General features: G+C 37.7%; 1 protein-coding gene across 3 annotated transcripts in view; it reads right to left on the bottom strand.

Annotated features, from left to right (window-relative positions):
- The window catches only part of ADAMTS20 (ADAM metallopeptidase with thrombospondin type 1 motif 20), a 185,399-nt gene that overhangs the window by 143,950 nt on the left and 19,016 nt on the right, over nt 1-22,433 (bottom strand). For all 3 annotated transcript variants that reach the window (XM_037514122.2, XM_054696288.1, XM_037514123.2), the window contains one exon: nt 2,227-2,486. In XM_037514122.2, coding sequence (XP_037370019.1) covers nt 2,227-2,486 — 260 coding nt within the window. The remainder of the gene's footprint in view (nt 1-2,226; nt 2,487-22,433) is intronic.

Here is a 22,433-nt window from a genome sequence, read left to right as displayed (position 1 = left end):
ATCCTTATCTAAACATTTTTCAATGAAAGAGAGAAAAAAAGAATAAAAAACTATTAAGTTCAGGCAATTTAGGAATCATCTGAAATTTGATTATGGGTAAGAAGTAAAACATATATCTACAGAAGCCCAAACTACTTCAAAAGAGATACTTTCCATAGTGGCTGGACCAGTTTACATCCCCATCAGCAGTGTGAGAGAGTTCCTTTTTCACCACATCTTTGCCAGCACTTGTTGTTATTATTTTTTTTAATACAGGCCATTCTCACAGATGTGAATTGGTAACTCATCATAGTTTTAAACAGCATTTCCCTAATAATAAGTGATAGTGAACATTTTCTCATATGCCTGTTGACCATATGCATTTCTTATTTGGAGAAGTATCTACTTAGCTTTCTCTTTAGCTCTTCTGCCCATTTTTTGATGGGGTTATTGGCTTTGTTTTTGTTGAGTTGTGTGAGCTCCCTGTAGATCCTTGAAATCAGTCCATTATCAGATGTATGATGTGGAGGTTCCTTAAAACACTAACAACTGGATCTACCATACGATCCAGCAATTCCACTCCTAGGAATCTACCCAAAGGACACAAAAACACTAATTCAAAAAGAAATGTGTACCCCTACACATCTATAATAGGAATAAAGGAAGAGCCTGAGGAGGAGAGAGAAATGTCTGAGAATTACAGTACCTAAGGAAAAACTGTAATGTGTGTGAGAAATGAAATTTCTGAGAACTGGGAAGCATATGAATTGAAAAGGGCAGTCCGAGAAGAAAAGGAAAGGAACTAAGAAAAGGAAAGGAACTGAGAAAAAAAGGGAAGACACTGTGGAGAGCGGTGAGAAGAATAGAGAAGTGGCCAAAGCAAAGGACAATTTCTGAGGAGAACTGGAGTTTGAAGAGAATAGGGATGTCTGAGGAAAACAGCAAAGTGAGCAGAAAAGCAAGTGTTTCAAGAGAAACTTCAGTGAAGTTCTAGTTGGAACGGAAGTTGCAGTGTCTAAACAGAAATGAAATTTGGCTAAATGTAATCTGTCTAAAGGGAAAAAAAAAGGAGTATCAGAAGGAAAAAGGAAAGTATCAAAGAGAAAAGGGAAATCTTGGGGAAGAGGGAAGTGTCTGAGAAGAAATTATAGTGTCCAGGGAGAAAAATTAAGTGAGAAGAACAGTAAAAAAGATTGAAGTAAAAAGGAAAGACTTTGGGCCCCCTGGGTGGCCTATGGGTTAAGTCTCACCACTATCATTGCTGTGGCTTGAGTTTGATCCCCAGGTAGGGAGGGAGCTTACCCACATAGGGTGCAGCTGACTTCTGTTTCACCCGCTGCTCCCCTTAGCAGTGGATTTCAGTCAAGCTGCCTATTCTGCTCCCTACTCTGTCTCTGGTGAATCCTTTCACACACACACACCTCTGCCCCTTACCTCTGGCCTATACCCCAGATCTTCTACATTAAAAAATAAAATATAATAAAAGGAAAGACTTAAAGAAAAGGCAAGTGACTAAGGAGAAAGTGAAGGGACAAAACACAAAAAGGAAGTATCACAGGAAAAAAAAAGATTTGCATGTGGACATATGTACAAGATGTGGCTATGCCTATACATGTATATGTTTGCATATATGGGGGGGGGTTACAGATAGCTACAGCTAACAGAACCAGTGTTCTTCACCACCTCTCATCTAGTTTATGGATGCTGATACCACCACACTATAGGACAGAAATAGTGATTTCAGATCAAAGACTCATAGCTACTGTAATCTTGTATCTCCAATTTGCTGCAGCAGCTCTACTAGTAACAGCCTATCCTTTTAGCCCATGCATATATTTACAGGTAAAAATATCATTTGATCTGACAAATGTAGCAACAGTAAAAAGTATGTCCCCTCCTCTATGTGCAGAAATAGAGTGATATTTTAAAACCATATTCAAAGGCAAAAGAGCAATGCTACTAGGCTCTTCCCTGTCACTACAGGGCAGAAACCATTCATGTGAGGAAGTAAAGAATATTTTAAGCATTTTCTCCACATGGTTTCGAAGATTTTTAAACATTTTAGAAATTTGTCTACTTAGACTGGGCATGCATGCTGTTATGGACAAAAACTACATTTCAATGAACTATTTTTGGCTTCAATCTAGATACAGTTCAACTACATCTGGAGTTTGGAAAAAACATTTTTAATTAAATGTAAAAACATTAAAGTTTAGGAAATGTAAAGAGCTTATCGCGTCTACTTACAATTGACATTAGAGTTAGTACATAGTGCTGCAAATTCTGCCCATGATGATGAACCATTTTAGCATCTGCTGTGACCATAACTTCCACATATCTTGGATAAGATAAAAAACGTTTTCTCCTGGAATGTAATTGACTTCTTTCATCTTCCAATGATATATTTCTTGAAGGGTATTCTAAGACCATTTTCTTCTTTACATTAAAATCTTCATTGATGTTGCTGTAGTTGTGAAATGGTAAAGTAGTTTTCTTTATTTGGCTCTCTGCAGGAAAAAAGAATATAATGTAGAGCCATGAAATTAAAAGCAAACAAAATTACTGTACACAACAGAATAGCCAAAAATATTGGCTATTTACCCATCTGCTCCCAATGTAAAACAATAAAATGACAAAAAGAAGTAATTTAAAACAGTGTGAGACAGTATTCTTTTGACCATTACTATCCATTGTAATAAAATGTTCACATTTTCATAGATTCCACTAAAACTATACCTAAATCTTATGTCAACAGCTATGACTATACAAAGACATTTATTAGCCTCTAGGTATAAAATAAACATAAGTCAAAAGTCCCTATGTTACAGAGGCATCTCCATAAAAGGGGGAGGTACCATGTTCCCCAACCCACTGAAGGATAGTGTAGCTGAGAAGTCAAATGAAGTGTAGCTGAGAAGTGAGATGAAGCATGTAACAGGGAAGGCAGGCAGACTCAGGAAGAGAATATATTTGCTTCTCAGCTTTGAACTTGCCCCAGGGACTTGGAGGACAAGGAAGCAGACAAGTGGGAGAGAGACATGCAGACACACCAGGAAGAGACACGTGGGTGAAAAGATACATAGGCTGACAATGGCAGCCATCACCTTGATGTGGTATCTCCTTTGGTCCCAGCTTTCTGGAATCTGTTTCAGGATGCCTTTCCCATGGTTCCCTACGAGAAGATGCCTTAGAGTTGTGGCCAACTTTCAGGCCTCAGCAGCCCTCTTTTTGGGCAATCCTGTTTGATTGGACATGTGCCCATAAGGAGATAGGTTATCTTGGGTGTTTTACTGGGTCACTAATATACTTTCTTCTCTATGTATATTAATTCTATGAAAGTTCTTTGACACTAAGGGTCTCCTTTACTTTTGTGTGCATAGATGCGTGCAAGTTTGGGAGTCCCAGGGTGCCCCTTAGTCACATGCTAACACCAATGTTTTTTGTAGTACATAAATATCTTATATACTAACACTGGGTCCTTAAGCCACTGATATCATTCAACCTCATACAGAATAATCACATTTTTTAGGATGAAACTTCATAAAATATAGGCCAAAACAAACTTGAGTCAAACATGTAAAGAACACCAAGAGTAAGGGCCTCCCCTGGTGGCGCAGGTGGTTGAGCTTGAGCGCTGCACTGTGAAGCTGTCCGCAGCCTCTGCAGCATGGGTTTGATCCCGGCCGACCTGGGAGAATCCCACATGGTGCGCAGACCTCTCCTGTCTCCCCTGCTGCTCCCCTCAGTAGTGTATTTTGTCAGTCTGCCTGTTCTGTTCCCTGCTCTCTCTCTAGTGAATCCTCTCACCCTCCCGCACATCTGGCCTGTACCCTGGTTCTTGTATGCATGAATAAATAAAATGTTTTTTTTTAAGATTTATTTATTTATACAATAAATAAATGTATGCATGAATACATAAAATCTTTTTTTTTAAAAAGATTTATTTATTTATACAAGAACCGGGGTACAGGCCAGATGCATGGGAGGGTTAGAGGACTCACTAGAGACAGAGTGGGGAACAAAACAGGCAGACTGAAGAAATACACCACTGAGGGGAGCAGCGGGTGAGACAGGAGAGGTCTGCCATGCCATGTGGGAATCTCCCTGGCCGGCCGGGATTGAACTCATGTTGCAGAGGCTATGGACAGCTTCACAGTGTGGCGCTCAACCACCTGCACCACCAGAGGCCCTAAATAAAATCTTTAAAAAAAAAAAAAAAAAAAGAACACCAAGAGTAAAAGATAGCCAATCAGTTGAACAATAGTTGGTTTTCTGAGTCTATAAAGCTAAATATTGATATAAATTTTATACTTGAGTATATAAAATAGCTGATTAGTTCTATTTTCTTCTATATAAATGTATATGTGTATATGATTAGTGAACATTATAAAGTTATGGTAACTACTTTTAAGTAGTTAAGTCCTATGCACTTATAGAAGTCATTTCTAAAGTATTGATTATTTGTGCTAGTGGAAGAAAAATTCATAGGTAGCACAGGTGGTCAACATATTTCCTTTTCTACTTGTTCCAAAAATAGACTAAGCAATCAGGTAAGAAGAAATAAAAGATCCTGTATACTTCATAAACCAAATAATATCAAAATAATCAAGATTTAGTTGCACTATTATCTGAAAAGGTGTGATTCTATATGACTGAATCACAAACAGTGTTGTGTAAACCAATGTTACCAAAGTAAAAATAAACCATGGCCTTGCTGGAGGGCTATAGGTGCTCTGGTGGTGGGTGTATTATGGTAACATATACCTGAACAGGGTGATCTTGTCCCTCTAAATCATATACGGTGTTGTAAACCAAACTATCCTCAAAAACAAAAACAATTGACAGATGGGAACACATCACACTTAAAAGCTTGTGTGCAAAGAAAATAATCTACAAAGTGAAAAGATGACCTACTGAATGGGAGAAAATATCAGCAAAGCATGCAGTCAGTCCTCACTTAAAATAATCAGTAGATTCTTGGAAACTGACTTCAAGTGAAAAGAGGCATAATGAAAAAAGACTCTTGAATAAGATCTTGTTCAATACTTACAAGGATATTTTTTCTCATCAACATTACAATTAAGTGACACTGAATGAAACATTATTCAGAATCTACTGCATCTGGTAAGGATTTAATATCTAGAATATATTTTTGAAAAGTCCCACAACTCAAAAAAAAAAAAAAAAAAAGAAAAGAACCCAGTTAATTCAATTCCTAATAATGAGAATTAATAATGTGAAAATATCAATACTACTAAAGCGAACTACATATTCACCACAATCCCCTATCAAAATTTCAATGGCATTTTCCCTGGAATGGAATAATTCTAAAACATATATGGAACCACAAAAGATCCAAAATAGCTATCTTGAGAAAGAAAACAAGCTTGAGACACATGCTTCCCGATTTCAAATTATATTACAAAACTACAGTAATCAAAACAGTGTGATATTGGCAAAAACCAGACTCACTGAGAGCCCAGAAATAATCAATTAATTTATGACAAAGTAGCCAAGATACAATAGGAAAATATCAATCACTTCATCAAATGCTGTTGGGAAAACTGGACAGTCACATGCAAATGAAATGGACCACTATCTCACACCATACACAAAAAATTAACTCACAATGGATTAAAGATTGAAAGTAAGACTTGAAACAATAAAATCCCTAGAAGAAAATATAGGCAGTAAGTTCCTGGACATTGGTCCTGGCAATGATTTTTCAATCTGACACCAAAAATAAAAGTAACAAGGCAAATATAAACGAGTGACAACAAAAAGCTGAAACATCTCTGCACAGCAAAGAAATCTATCACAAAATAAAAAGACAACTACTGATTAGGAGGAAATATTTTCAAATCATGTATCTGATAAGAAGTTAATATCCAAAATATATGTAGAACTCATACAACTCAATAGCAAAAAACAATCTGATTTCAAAATGGCAGAGTATATGAATGGATTGTTTTCCAAAGAGATATACAAATGGCCAATAAGTACATTTAAAAAGTGAGCATCATTAAAATCATAATGGAAGAGCAAATCAACACCACAATGAGATATTACCTCACACTTGTTAGAATGTCTATAATCCAAAAGAATAGAAATAACAAGTATTGGTGAGGATGAGGAGAAAAGGGAACCTTTGTGTACTCTTAGTAGGAATGTAAACTGGTTCAGTCACGATGAAAAAGAGTACGGCGGTGATTTTTTTTTTTTTTTTTTTTTTTTTGGTCTGGATGATCAGTTCATTGTTGAAGTGGGATGTTAAAGTCCCCCTCTATTATTGTGTTGCACTTAGATAACCAGGTTTTAGATAACCAGTTTTCTAAACCAGTTTAGATAACTTCACTGGGTGGGGAAGCTTTCCACTACTATTATTTGAATAAGCTCCCTGTTCTCCTCTCTTTCTCCTCCCCTTCTGAGATACCCCGTTATCCTTATGTTGCCTTTCCTAATAGTGAGATAATTCTCATATTTTATTTTTTTACCTCTCTCTCATTTTCCATTTGAGTCTTTTGTGCATTACTTTCTTCAAAATAACGGAATCAAGCATTCATTTGGCATATTATACTTTTATAAGTTTTTCTAAATCACTTGATTTCATTTATTGGGTCCTTTATTGTATACCCTGAATCTGTTATTTTCATATTTTAAGCTTCAACATCTTCTGCTGTTTATCAGGTTTACTTTTGAAGTCATTTATTTATTTTTCTGAGGATTTTGATGTCTCTTTGATTAGTTTTTCTGAATTTTGTTACTCGACTTGCTTTCTGAATGTTCATCAATCTCTGAATTTCTTAATTAGAACAACATTGAACTAAGCAACTGTAATTGTCCATGCTTTTATAGCTTAATTCTGAATAATTGGTCTCTCCTATGATGTCATACTCCTTTGTGTTCCCAAGTCATCATGTGCTAAGATTTTTGTCTGCCCGTATTGCTAATTTAAATTTCCCCTTTTTTTTTTAAGCGTGGTGCTTTTTTTTTTTTTTTTAATTTATTTATCCACACAAGCACCGAGTACAGTCAGAAGCACCGAGTACAGTCAGAAGCACGGGAGGGTAAGAGAATTCACCAGAGCCAGAGCGGGGAGCAGAACAGGCAGAAGGACCAGAACAGGCAGAAAGACCACCGAAGTGCACTGCTGAGGGAAGCAGCAGACACAGTGGGAGCAGCAGGAGAGTTCTGCGCACCATGTGGGACCCTCACTGCTGTGGGAGCAGCAGGAGAGGTCTGCGCGCCATGTGGGACCCTCACCCAGTGGCCAGGGATCGATCTGGCGCTGCAGAGACTGCAGGCAGCTTCGCAACCCAGCGCTCAACTGCTGCGCCACCAGGGAGGCCCTAAATTTCCCTATTTTTTAAACTGTCAGTATCTAAAAATTATGGGGTTGAACTATTTTTACATTTCCAGCAGGTGGCACTGTGATTTTATTTTCTTTCTTGGCCTCTGTAGGCTTCTAATACGTTTCATTTACAGGGTCCACAGAGTGGGGAGGAATATTGAGGCATCCAGGAACAGTAACAATATTTTGGCAGGGAGGGACTGTTTATGTTTGTGGCACCACTGATATCCCTTTTCTCTGAGGTCCCAGATCTGACACTCAGTAGCATGTCCACTGTTGGTACATGTCTCATCAGTACCGGTCACAAAGAGTGGGAAAGGAGGTGGGGTGTGTAGTTAAAACCCTTACAGGGATACTGGAATGTGTGGGACACCTAAGCTCCTCTGTTTGAGCTTCCTTTGGATCAAGGCTGTGTGGAGACACCATGTCCATGGTCCCCAACCCTGGGCCTCTGGCTGGGTTTGCAGTACTACTGTGTCCCCCATTCAGATCAGACTTCAAGTGGTTCCTTCCATTCACCTTCTGTTCAGCAATGAATGACTCTCCTGTGTCTCTTCTGTGAAGTCTCTGTGGGTTTTGTCAATGGGGTGCTTCAGTCCTACTCTAAGTAACAGGGCTCTCTTGGTCCCACTAGTCAATTGTTAGTTGTTCCTCTTGGGAGTAATAAGCAAAGGATTTCCTTCTTATATTGCTACCATGGTGATGGCATCTCAGTCTATGATTTCTGATAAGCTTTTGAAATACTTAAAATAACTTACAAACTCCCCACAATAGGGTCCTATTGCTCATAGGTGGGGAAAACGTTTTAAATGGTGCTTGACATTGGTAGGAATGTTTGAGCAAACTAATTTCAAGATACAAAGTTGGCACATTATCTTTTTTTTAATATATCTGTACTTATTTAAAAATATCTGCACTGGGCCTCCCTGGTGGCACAAGGGTTAAAGACAGCACTATCAAGCTATCACAGCCACTGCAGCATGAGTTCAATCCGAGGCAAGCCAGAAAGCTAACCCACATGGGGCAGCAGCCCTCTCCTCCTTCACCTGCTGCTCCCCTCAGTAGTAGATTTCAGTCAGTCTGCCTGTTCTGCTCCCCACTCTCTCTGGTGAATCCTCTCAGTCCCCACGCCTCTGGCTTACACCCCAGTTCTTATATGCATAAATAAATCTCTTTTAAAATCTAAAATAAATAAATAAAAATATCTGCACTACTGTTTATTGCAGCACTATTCACTATAGTCAAGATATGGAAACAACCTAAATGTCCAAAATAGATGACTGGATCAAGAAAATGTGGTCTAGGGCCTCCCTGGTGGCGCAGCGGTTGAGTGCTGGGCTGCGAAGCTGCCCGCGGCCTCTGCAGTGCCGGTTCAATCCCTGGCCACCGGTGAGGGTCCCACATGGCACACAGACCTCTCCTGCCACACCCGCTGATCCCCTCAGCAGTGTGTTTCATCAGTCTGTCTGTTCTGCTCCCCACTCTGTCTCTGGTGAATTCTCTCTCACCCTCCCACGCTTCTGACTGTACCCAGTGCTTATATAAATGAATAAGTGAATAAATAAATAAATAAATAAATAAATAAATCTTTTAAAAAAAGAAAATGTGGTCTATATACACAATGGAATACTATTCAGCAATCAAAAAAGACAAACTAATGCCATTCATTTACAGCAATATGGATAGAACTGGAGGGGATTATACTCAGTGAAATAAGTCAGAAGAAAAAAGAAAAATATTAGATGGTTTCATTTATAGGAGGAATATAGGGGAGCCAAATAAGGGATCAGGGGCAAAAAAAGACAAAACTAGCAGGCAACTATAAATCGGAGACATTCAGCAGGAGAGGGGAAGGGAGCAGGATTATAACAGGGGCAGGAAGAGCACAAGTGATTATGATGATGGTGTACAGGTGACTTGGTGTGGGAATTTTATGAGGACTACACTTGAGAGGGAAAAACAAACTGCACAAAAGTGAACAATGATATAATATATATATATATAGAAATAAATAGGGAAAGGATATCTGTACTTAAGTAGTTAAAAAATGACTTTGTTCCAAATATTCTAAACTAGTGGCTATTATTCAAAGTTTATTTGTCAGCTCAATTATATCATTCTATGCAATGCCTACCTTTCTATTTATGTACTATGGGGTCACATGTTAAAGTGCTTTCTTGTCCTTTATTAAAAATAAGTGTTATGCCCCAAAACTAATTGAGATCCAATCAATCCTCAATTATGGATATCATAGAATAGTAATATCTGTCCACAAGAACATAACATACTTAAGATTACATCAGAGAAAAGAATCCTTAAAAGAGCATAGTGTATTCTAGCAACAAGATTGTCAAAGTTAGTAACAATGCATATGAATCTAAACTGCTGCAAAAATTATTATAAAGTAACTAGAAACCCATAATTCTACTTGATTATCATACTAGCACCTCATACTCAAAATATATAAAACTGATATTTTCTTTTCCTATTCCTAGTTTCCCTATTTCTATTAGTAAGAACAATAACCTCCTAATATCTGTAATTCACACTCAAAACTCTACACTTCGTCTGCACTCTCCTTATCTTTACCTAATCCTACCTAAACCTAACCCTTTGTATTTAGTCCCAGATTTTGCCATTTGCCCTTCAAACTGTTCCTTGCATTACTCCTGTTATCAACAATGTCCTTCACTCTAAATTTATTCAGAATTCTCTCACCTTAGAACTTCAGACCTTGAATGCAAAATCAGACAAAGTCTCATAAATGGCCCCACTATCTTTAGCCTCTTGTCCCTCTCATTGATCCTTCCTTTATGTCCATAAAGATTCACTTTTAAGAACGTCCCTTTACCTCACCCTTATTCAAGAAATCATCATACATCCTTATTGCACATAAGAGAAAACCTACCACTAAACACGTCATCACCACCACCACCATCATCAAGCTATAAGCTCACTTAAGACTGAGAACGAGCTTAGTAAATATTCATGGAAAGAAGTAAAGAGGATTAGGAGCAAGAAAGGAAGGATGACAGAAAGCTGACAGGCAGATGGGAAAAAAAGGAAGAGAAAGAGATGGAAGAAAGGAAAACAATGAAGAACAAGGTAAAAGAAAGTTTATCAGGCTAGCAAACCAGAGTATGGGCAATACTAATAGGGATGTACAAGAGCAGCAAAAGGTTGCCTTTGACTTCCCTAACATCATGTACAGTATTTACTCTGGTCTGACTATAAGCTAGAATTGATATTAACACTCTGGATTTTACCAGATAAGGAAACAAATTCTGTATTTCTCCAATAGCATGTAACCATCACCTAATTTAAAAAATGAGGACATAAAATCACACAGAGGTTATTGTAGACCATCAACATTTTAAACCACCTGTTAAATGGCCAACAGAACTCCCAGCTCAAATAACTGGTTGTGCTTTAAAATAGAGATCAAATCAGATACTATGAAATCTAACATATCATGATTTAAACTGTTACTGGATCTTCTACATGTCCTATATCACCTCACTATTGAGTTTTGCTATTAATAATAATAATAAACATAATATCTAATGAATGCTTACTATATATCAGGTACTACCGGTACACTTCCCTAGTTATCTTCTTTATTATTAACAATTCTATAAGGTATGTACTATGCCTACACTCCTTTTATATTTAAATGGAGAAAAAGAAAGGCTAAGTTGACTGCTCATAGCAGTTAACAAAATATAATTTGGGAACATATCTATTCTTCAAAAGAGCTGTATTCCGCAACATAAAAAACATAAATATCTATAGTCCACTATTATTTGTTGATATTATTCTAAATCTCAACCATTAACCATAGAATCTCAACCATATAAATATCAACCATAGAACCCCAGCACAAATCTTATAAAGTATGTTATAGTGCTTTATTTCAAATAGTTCTCAAATGAATACTTAGAACCCCACCCACAAGAAATGATTGTGCAGAAAACTAAGAACTTGCCAGTAGCCTGCTGAAACCTGAAACACTGAAGAATCATTACATCATTAGTCCTCACTGCATCAGTTACTATTACAGTACACAGTTTTAAACAGACATGTGACAGAGGTTGCATGAAATTTCAATGGCCACCAGCTGATTAAGTGGCATAACAAAGAAATGAATTCATATTTCCACAATATCAATTATTACATCTGAACTCACATCACATGACTCTTTTAAAGGTTGTATGTGGTAATACATGTAGAATGTTAAGAATTTAGGAGCCAGTGTCATAATGGAAAATGCTTCCTTCTAAAATACTAAGAGGAATTAGTTAGTCATATTCATGAAAATACGGGTTCTATTCTTTCTTGCATTTCACAAGCATAAAGTTGAGTTCAGGCTTGGTTATAAAGGCACTCAGCTGCCTCACATAAACTTGATCTAGTGCTGCCTTTTACCTCAGTGACCCTGAAAAGAAAAGAGAGGGCACTAGAAACTTCCTAAATTACACCATCAATCCCATATTCATTAAGAAATTCAAGTTCCTTCTGCTGTGCGCTGATAAGACAGAGCACACAAAGGTATTACAGAGCCTAAATACCCTTTCTTCTTCCACATTCTCAAGAAGGCAATGCAGGGGATTGGTCTAAAGATGAATGAGACAGAGTTCCCTAATACGCTGAGTCAGGTGTCCTACAAGTTACACTGAAAACAACCATTTATTTGCAAATTCAAAACCTTTAAGATTGTTTTTAGTGAAAAACACATGTACCACTGTCTTTTCCAGGTTTTGGTATCCCAACCTCTACACTTGAAGGATTAAAAAAAAAAAAAAATACTTGTGTAGCCCATCTTGTTATAAAAAGTGCTTTCCCAAGCCTACAAATCTTATCCTTTCTCAGGAAAAACTAACCAACTGATACAAATGTGAGATTTTAGAGGGACATTTATACATGCCCATATGTGAGATCCTAAACTCTATTGCTACTTGAAAAGATGTTTGTAAATCTCATCGATGAATTAAAGGGTTTACCTAAGATATGAACATGTCAGTGAAATGCGAGTTTTAATTATTTCAAGAGAATCAGTTATTCAGAATTAATGTTAAACATTATATTTAGTGAGCAAGCATATGTTATGTCTGGTAATATTAGAATATGGCATAAGATTATTAAAAGTGAAAACAATACAGAATTCTACCTTATCAATCTATCTTCCTATTTTCAGAAAAGCCTTCATGGCTATACACTACAAACCAGGTCAAGCTACTATGCTTTAACAGTAGGTTAATATAATTCTGCTTTATTTTTTTTTTTTTTTTCAGAATTTTACCTTGTTGCTCCTAAGCTAGAAAATTTCCCACACTGTCTGAAAATCTATCTCATGTCTATGTAATCACCCCAGAAAAGGCTTGAGGTAATTTTAAGTAGTGAGCATTCCAAAATAACTTCCCAGATGCAAAGCGAGTTCACAGTAGACATTTGTAAGAACTATAACTTCTCTATTTGCTCTATAAATGCAGGCATCAAATACTACTCTTTTTTAGATATTACTATTAACTAGCTTGTTGAAATATCATGAGCATTTCCTACAGAAGTTTTATCTTCTCATATGAAATATTTGTCCTTGAATACTTTGATTACTTACTTAAAAGATTATTTTTTATTTTTTTCAGGGGCCTCCCTGGTGGCGCAAGGGCTTAAGCACGGCACTATGAAACTATCTGCAGCCTCTGCAGTACAAGTTCGATGCCCAGCCAGCCAGGAGCTACTCACATGGCATAGTAGACCTCTCCTGCCTTTGCCCACTGCTCCCCTCAGCAGTGTATTTCAGTCAATCTGCCTGTTCTGTTCCCCACCCTGTCTCTAGTGAGTCCTCTCACCCCTCTACACCTCTGACCTGTACCTCAGTTCTTATATGCATAAATAAATCAATCTTAAAAAATTTTTTTTCTAAAAAAATAAAAGATTATTTTTAAATATATTTCCAAAGTAAACTTAACACTGAAAAACTTAGTCTACTTGAAAGCCAAACACAAATATGAAACTTTTAAAATTATATGTGATAACATAAGCATAAGTAAATCTTTATCATTAAACAAATTTTTATTCACATTGCTTTTATCAGTTTTTATTGGTCTATAATTTTGTTTTTGAGAAAAATGTGGAAAAATCAACTTGTACATTGATAGACTGAACCATTTTAAGTAGGTATTTTGCTATTTTATATATTTCAGAATTTAATAAATCAGCGTTTCTTAAAAGAATGTAATTGTCAATGTTACTTAACACCAGTAGTTAATCTAACATCCAGGTGTATTTGTATGTGTGCAAAGGAAGTTACTGACTCCACACTTACAGGTTAGGTGGGGAGGGAGATTTTTCCCTTCAGTTTTCTGGCTCTTTTCCCAGGAACAAAGATCCAAAGAAAATGCCTTCTTGGAGTAGGCCAAGATGTCTTAGTGAAACAGTTAACTGTGGCCTGATTTGTTGGTGGGTTTAATTCTTTCCATGGTAGAGTGTCATGAATATAATGGTGTCCAAATATTCTTCATACTTTTGTTATGACTTGATTGCTTTTCACTGTTTGTGAATCAGAGTTTCTTGACTGCTGATTGGAATTCTGATTTTTTTTTTTTTCAGTTCATGTTAACCTGTTCTGATTCATGTGTTCATCAAATCTACCACTGAAGAGGGACCAACTGATATTATTATTCCTTCTTTGAAAAATATGGTACATCTACTTTTCTGTTGTACCTCAATAAAGAAGTTGTCTGGTTTGGGACCTCCCTGGTGGATTACTGGTTAAGTCTCAGCTCTGTTACCACTACGGCCTGAGTTTGATCCCCCACCAAGGAGCTGATTCACATGGCGCAGCAGACCTCTCCTGTCTCGCCTGCTGCTCTCCTCAGCCGTGGATTTCAGTCAATTCACCTCTTCTGTTCCCCACTCTGTCTCTGGTGAATCCTCTTACCTCCCACACCTTTGTCCTAACCCCAGTTCTTCTATGCCAAAATTCAAAAAAAATTTTACAAAATAGAAGTTTTCTGTTTTTGATTTACTTCTTGTTTTGAAATTTCTAATGTACGAGTTTTAGTTGCTGCAACTTGGTACAGTTTCTAGGAGTATCACTTGACAGCACAGGTAAGCCTCCACACTAGAACTAAGTAGACCTACACTTCCTCTGTCACCACGCTCACTCTTCAGTAACGTCTTCTTTTTACTTTGACTCTGTACTTTACTTTTGGTCACTTATCCCTTGAGAATATTTTCCATGATTTTTTTTTTCCCCTCCACAGTGTGAGGTGTCTGCTCAAAAAAAAAAAAAAAAAACAAAAAACTAAATATGAGTTTATTTAAATCTTTTTTTAACATTTATCATTTTTTACATTTCTTTAGACAATATTTGCTACCCACCCCCTCAGATTGAGTCCCCATAGATTTCCATCCCCAAGGCACCTGTGCACCATCACCTCAGTCCCCTGTGCTCCTCCCTCCCTCCCTCTCACCCCTCTCCCTCCTCCTCCCCTGCAGGATGTCCCTGGTTTATAATTGTCTGTTTTTGCTTTGTTGTTTTTGTACTGTTATTATTATTTTTTTACACTGATGTCTAATTTGGTTCCCCTATATTCCTGTTATAAGTGAAACCATCCAATATTTTTTTTTCTTTTTCCTTCTGGCTTATTTCACTGAGCATAATTCCTTCTAGCTCCATCTACATTGTTGTGAATGACATGAGTTTATCTTTTTTGGTTGCTGAATAATATTCCATTGTGTATATAGACCACATCTTCTTGATCCAATCATCTAGTTTTGGGCATTTGGGTTGTTTCCAGGTTTTACCTATTGTAAATAGTGCTGCAATAAACATAAGTGCTCTTTTGAATCACTGTTTTTGCGTCCTTTGGGTAGATCCCTAGTAGTGGAATTGCCAGATTATATGGTAGCTCCATTTTTAGTAGACTGAGGAATCTCCAGACAGCTTGCCACAGTGGTTGGACCACTTTGCACTCCCACCAGCAATGCAGGAGAGTTCCTTTTTCACCATATCATCGCCAACATTTGTTGTTACTTGTTTTTTTGATATGTGCCATTCTTAGGGTGTAAGGTGGTATCTCAGTGTGGTTTTGATTTGCATTTCCCTGATGATAAGGGATGCTGAACATTTCTTCATATGCCTGTTGCCCATTTGCATTTCCTCTTTGAAGAAATGTCTTTTGAGTTCTTCTGCCCATTTCTTGACTGGGTTGTTTATTTTGTTTTTGTTGAGCCTTGTGAGTTCTTTGTATATCTTTGTGATCAGTCCCTTATCAGCTGAATGGAGTGCAAAGATTTTTTTCCCAATCAGTGGGGTGTCTCTCTGTTTCGGTTAATGTCTCTTTAGCTGTACAGAAGCTTTTCAGTTTGATGTAATCCCAAGTGTTTATCTTTGCCTTCACTATCACTGCTTTGGTGATGAGTCTTTAAAGATGTTATTGCAATGTATGTCTTGAAGTGTTTTACCTATATTTTCTTCTATATATTTTATGGTTTCAGGTCTTATGTCCAGTTCTTTTACCCATTTTGAGTTGATTTTTGTGCACAGTGAGAGGTAATGGTCTAGTTTCTTTTTTTTTTTTTTTTTTTTTTTTTTGGCATGTGGAGGTCCAGTTTTTCCAGCACCATTTATTGAACAAACTGTCTGTGTTCCATTGCATATTCTTTGCTCCTTTGTCAAAGATTAGTTGTTCATATAAGTGTGGCTTTATTTCTGGGCTCTCTATTTGGTTCCATTGGTCTGTGTGTTTGTTTTTATTCCAATACCAAACTGTTTTAATTATTATGGCTTTGTAGTATAGCTTGAAGTTTGGAAGTATGATCCCTCTTTTCTCCTTTGATTTCATCAGTAGGACTTTGGCTAGTCATGTTTTTTTGTGGTTCCATATGAATTTCATCAGTATTTGTTCTATTTCTTTGAAGAATGTAATTGGGATTTTTATTGGAATAGTACTGAATCTGTACATTGCTTTTGGGAGGATGGCCATTTTAATAATGTTGATTCCTCCAATCCATGAGCAGGGTATGTCTTTCCATTTCTTTGTGTCTCCTTCAATTTCATTTAGCAGTGTTTTAGAACTTTCATTGTATAGGTCTTTCACCTCTTTTGTTAGGTTTATTCCCAAGTATTTGATTTTTTTGGTTTCAATTATAAAAGGGATGGTTTTCTTGATTTCTTCTTCTTTGATTGTGTATAGGAAGGCTACTGATTTTTGGGTGTTGATTTTGTATCCTGCTACTTTGCTGAACTGGTTGATTATTTTGAGTAGTTTTTCTGTGGAGTTTTTAGAATTCTCTATGCATATTATCAAATCGTCTGCAAATAGTGTTAGTTTTACTTCTTCTTACCCTATTTGGATTCCTTGTATGTCTTTCTCTTGTCTTATTGCCCTGGCTAGGACCTCCAGTATTATATTGAAAAGCAGTGGTGAAAGAGGACAATCCTTGTCTTGTTCCTGATCTTAAAGGAAAGGCCTTCAGCTTTTCACCATTGAAAATAATGTTGGCAGTGGGTTTGTTGTATATGGCTTTTATCATGTTAAGGTATGTTCCTTCTATCCCAAGAATTTCAAAGGCCTGCATCATAAATGGATGTTGGACTTTGTCAAATGCTTTCTCAGCATTTATTGATATGATCATATGGTTTTTATTTTTCTTTTTGTTGATGTGTTGGATTACATTTATTGATTTTTGTATGTTGAACCATCCTTGTGCTCCTGGGATGAATCCCACTTGATCGTGGTGTACTATCCCTTTGATGCATTGTTGGATTCAGTTGGCAAGGATTTTTGCATCAGTGTTCATTAGGGAGAGTGGCCTGTAATTTTCTTTTTTGGTGCTGTCTTTGTTTGGTTTTAGTATTAGTGTAATGTTGGCTTCATAGAACGTATTTGGTAGTATTCCTTTTTTTTCAACTTTTTGAAAGAGTTTGTGTAGTATAGGCACTAATTCACTCCTGAACATTTGGTAGGATTAATTTATGAAGCCGTCTGAGCCTGGGCTTTTGTTTTTAGGGAGTGCTTTAATTATTGCCTCAATTTCGCTGCTTGTAATTGGTCTGTTTAGTTGTTCTATTACTTCTTTGCCCAGCTTTGGATGATTATATCGTTCTAGGAATTTGTCCATCTCATCTTGGTTGTTGAATTTGTTTGCCTATAAGTGTTCATAATAATCTCTGATTATTCTTTTGATTTCTACTGAGTCTGCTGTGCTTTCTCCTCTTTCATTTGTAATCCTATTTATATGTGTTTTCTCCCAATTTTTCTTTCTGAGCCTGGCTAGAGGTTTGTCTATTTTGTTTATTTTTTCAAAGAACCAACTTTTGGTTTCATTTATCTTTTGGATTTTTTTTTAATTTCCAATTTGTTTATTTCTGTTTGATTTTTATTATTTTCTTTCTTCTACTGGGTTTAGGGGTTTTTTTTGTTGTTCTTTTTCTAGCTTTTTGAGATGTGAGATTAGGTTGTTTCTTTGAGTTCTTGTTTGTTAATGTGAGCCTGTATTGCTATATATCTTCCTCTTATTACTGCTTTTGCTGCATCCCATACATTCTGGAAAGTGGTGTCCTCCTTGTCGTTCATCTCAAAGTATTTTTTAATTTCTTCTTTGATCCCCTCATTAATCCAGTGGTCTTCCAGTAGTGTGGATTTCTATCTCCATGAAGTGGGAGGATTCCTTGTTTTCTTTTCATGATTTATTTCTAGCTTGATGCCTTTATGATCGGATAGTTGGAATGATTTTGATCTTCATGTATCTGTTGATGTTTGTCTTGTGGCCCAGTATGTGATCGATTCTGGAGAATGATCCATGCGCACTTGAGAAAAATGTGTACTCGGATTTTTTTGGGTGCAGTGTCCTATAGATGTCTGTTAAGTCCATGAGTTCTATGTCTTTATTTAGGGCTCTAGTGTCTTTGTTTATTTTTTGTCTCGTTGATCTGTCCATTGGTGAGAGTGGGGTGTTGAAGTCTCCCACTATATATGTATTTTCTTTAATGTCTGTTTTCACAGCAATAATAATTGCCTAATACATTTTGGTGCCCCTTCATTTGGTGAGTATATGTTGATGAGTTTTATATCTTCCTGATGTATTGTCCCCTTGATCATAATGTAGTGTCCATCTATGTCTCTTTTTACCTTTTTTAATTTGAAGTCTATTTCATCTGATATAAGTATGGCTGTTCCTGCCTTCTTTTTCAGTCCATTTGCTTGTAGGATTGTTTTCCAATCTTTTACTTTCAATCTATGTTTATCTTTTGTGGTTAAATGTGTTTCCTGGAGACAGCAGAAGGTTGGATTTTGTTATTTAATCCAGCCTGCTACTCTGTGTCTTTTTATTGATGAGTTTAATCCATTAACATTTAGAGTTAATATTGATATGTTGGCATCTGTGTTTGCCATTTTGTTTGTCTTTTTGTGATTTTATTCCTTGCTTTATTCTGTTCTTCTTGTTGATTCCTCCGTTGGTTTTGGCTTTAGGACTTCTTGTAGAATTTTTTGGAGTGGGGGTTTAGTTGTAATGAATTTCTGGAGTTTCTGTTGTCTGAGAAGGTCCATATTTTTTCTTCATAGAGGAAGGAGAGCTTTGTAAAGTATTTTTGGTTGGCATTTGCTGTCTTGAAGTTTGCTGAATATGGTACTCCATTCTCTTCTTCCCCATAATGTTTCTTCAGAGAAGTCTGACGTTAACCTGAATGGTTTTCCCTTTTAAGTTACCGGTTTCTTCCCTCTTGCCAATTTCATTATTTTTTCCTTGTCATGGACTCTTGTAAGCTTTACTATTAGGTGTCTTGCTGTAGTTTTCATTGTGGTAATTGGGAGTTCTTCTCGCTTCTTCTATGTCTATATTCATCTCCTTTTCCATTTTGGGGAAGTTTTCAATTATCTCCTTGAATAATTTCTCAATTCCTTTGTCTTTCTCCTCACCTTCTGGAATGCCTATAACTCTTACATTTCCTCTCTTCATGGAGTCTGATAATTGTCTAAGAGTCTCCTCATACTGCTTCATTTGCAGTTCTCTCTGCTTTTCTCTTTTGGCTCTTTTTATTTCTGTATCTTCAATAGTACTGATCTGTTCTTCCATTTCATCAATTCTATTTTCGTTGCTTTTCCCAGAGTTCTTTATCTCCTCTAAAAATCTTTTAATCTCCTGCGTTTCTTTTCTTTCCTTTCTTAAGGTCTCAATTTCATTCTTCAGTTCAGTGATTATTTGTCTCAAATCATTTTTTTTCCTTTTCGTTTTCTTTCTGCTTTTTAATCATGATGATCGTTAATTCTCTGATAGACCAAGAAGTTCTTCCATGTCATTGTTGAGCTCTGGTGACCATATTTCTTTTCATGGTGTGTTCTCCTGCAGGCTTGCTTGGTTATTTATATTTTTTCTTCTCCTTGTTGTCTGCTTTCTAATTAGTTCTATGCATTGGGACGTTGTGCCACTGGTATTGGCAGGCATCTCTTTGGAGTGCTCCTTTAGGGGGTGCCAGAAACTGTTTACCAGACTGAGACCAGCACTGGTAGGCCAAAACTCCACCAAGGTGTTGATGCTGTGTTGCTGGGTGCTGTCCCTTACAGTTTCCTCTCTCTGTATTTACTTAGTTCCAACAGGGAATCAACTAGTTGGTGATTTTGTTCTGGTCACAAGGTGGTACCAGAAATCCGAATTTGTTGACCTATGCTTTTTTCAGTGGTTTCCTGAGAAATGGGGGGGGGGTACTGAAGGGAGCACCTCAACACAGGGGCTCTAATTCTAGCTGGGTGGTGTGTCTGCCCCGTGTTCACCCACTGCTGTGCCCATAGCTGTATGGATCCCACGCCCTGACTTCTGCACTCTAGGTCTCAGTTCCACGGGTATCAGATCCAAAACACTGGCTGTCACCCTGCTGGTATGGTGCATCCCATGCCCAGATCCTGCGCCTGGCTCTCAGTTCCAGGATGGGGTCTTGCTCCACGCCTTATTTCCCTCCTTACCCCCATTTGCGTGGCCCACCCTCTCTCAGAGCCTGAGGGTGTTTTTGGAATCCCTGGTTTCCAATTATCAGGATGTTGGTGATTTTTTTTCTGGTTGCTAGGTGGCGCCAGAGATCTTTCCTAGTGTTCTTCCAGAGCTTCTTTTTTTTTACCCCGTGGGCTCAGGGGAACAGAGTGGGAGTGGTGTGGAGAGCCTCAACGGCATGGGGGTGCTGTGTCTGCCCTGTGCCCCACCATCGTGGGGATCCCGTGCCCCGAATCTCCTGCCCCGGGTGTCTGTTCTGAAGCCCTCAGATCCAAGATGCAGGCTGTAGCCCAGTTCAGTGTCTGCAGAAATGGTGCCTTTTGTACCCCACTCCCATGTCTGGGCGCCTGGTTTCTGATTACTCAGTGAGGGACATTCACCTCAATGAGGGCTCCCACGTGTCTCCCCGCAAGCCTAGGTCACAGGCGCGGGGACCTGGGCAGCTGTGATCAGCAATCCGCATATACCTTTCGAGCATGTTGCTTTTCTGCACAAGCTTACCGGCTGGTCTTGAGCTATTTGTAGGTCTCCATGGAGTCCTTATCTTCCTTTAATGGTGCCTGGAACCTTTCACCCACCTCCACAGTGATTCCTGCCCTGTTCTCCACAGTTCCAGTTCACAGGGTGTGGTGCCTGAAATAGTTCCTTTCCACTCACAGTCCCTCTTGATGTGTAGTTTGTTCTTGTTGGTTGCTTTTGTTTGTTTTCCTCCTTTCTGCTGGTTGGAGAGTGCCAACTTTGTGGGTGGGGGAAGAGTAGCAGGGTTCTGAGCTTTCCTCCCTTCTAGTCCTCTTTTATGGCAACTTTCTTCCTAGGGCAGTTTGCCAGAGTCGCCCCTTTATCTTGTGTCCCAGTTCTCACAGGAACCTGCTCTTTTCCTCCCTATTAACGTTTTTTTTAATGGGAGATCTTACTCACAACGTTTCCCTGCTGCCATGTTGATCTCTGGAGCTACTAGTAACTCTATTTAAATCTTAAGGTATTCTTTATGGAAATAAAAGTGGAAACATTCCTTTTTAAGCTTTTTTACTAATTGTAGATGGTTGAAAATTACTATTCTGTTATTTTATAATTAGAATGAAAAAAGTGCCCTAGTCCTCACAATTGCATGAGTGTGGAATTTGTTATCCCTAGTCATAGAATAGCCAGGGACTGTGCTACTTATTCTGCACATAATCAACATTATCATATCATTTTTAATTTTGTTGCATGCCAATATTATCCCGTTTGTACTATATTCTACCTGTCAGTTTTAAAATTCTGTGTTTATGTTCCTTAAAGTAAATGTTTACATTTATTTTTCACAGAAACTAATACCCTGTCAACAACTGCTATGCAAACAGTTGAGGAAATGTTAGTACCAAAATAACTTTTCTGCTTGCAGAAAACGTGAGGCTCATTCAGAAGATGATTTCAAGGACACTTAGGAGGAGGATCTAGCTGAAATGTGGATGTCATAAAGGACTTGCTTGGGAAAATCACTCATCTGACAACCAAAAGATGATTTGGAATTATCTGGGGAGAGGGAGGGAGTATAGCAATGTAACAGCAGCATCTGCAGATACCTGAAGGTGAAACAGTGCTTTGATCATTTAGGAAACAAAAAGCAGTTAAATAAGAAAAGGGCGGGATACCAGGAGACAGCCAGACGATGTGCTGTTGAAGAGGTAAGCTGGAGTCAGCTTGATAATCTATTTAAACTTTGTTAAGAAATTTGATATTTGGGTTTTATTTCCACATCCCTATGCCGTGAAGCTGAGATGACAGGCAGACTAGACAAGGGGAAATAGAGCAAGGCTATCAGAGTCTCCTGAGGAACATGGGCCAGTTCTGAGCCTCTGTGGAAGGATAAACAAAAGTAAAACTACATTTAACCAAATCCAGAGTTTTGTATTGTTTTGTTTTCATTTCTGTCAGTCTTTTCAGGGTTTCCCTTCTTTGGGTTTTAATTGTTTAGCTTTATTTTGATGATGCTGTGTAAAGGCTGCTTGTTCATGTTTTACCATTTCTACTGGATTTTACTTAGAGTATGTCTGATATCTATATCTACCTGTGAGCCAGGCATTCACAGCAAGGTCAGAGGCCAAACAAAATGTGTATGATGTCAAGG

This window comes from Talpa occidentalis, unplaced genomic scaffold (assembly GCF_014898055.3).
Source record: "Talpa occidentalis isolate TD23 unplaced genomic scaffold, MPIMG_talOcc4v2.1 talOcc4.16, whole genome shotgun sequence".
Taxonomy (NCBI): domain Eukaryota; kingdom Metazoa; phylum Chordata; class Mammalia; order Eulipotyphla; family Talpidae; genus Talpa; species Talpa occidentalis.
The sequence above is the reverse complement of the archived record's forward strand: the minus strand, read 5'-3'. Positions and strand labels throughout refer to the sequence as shown.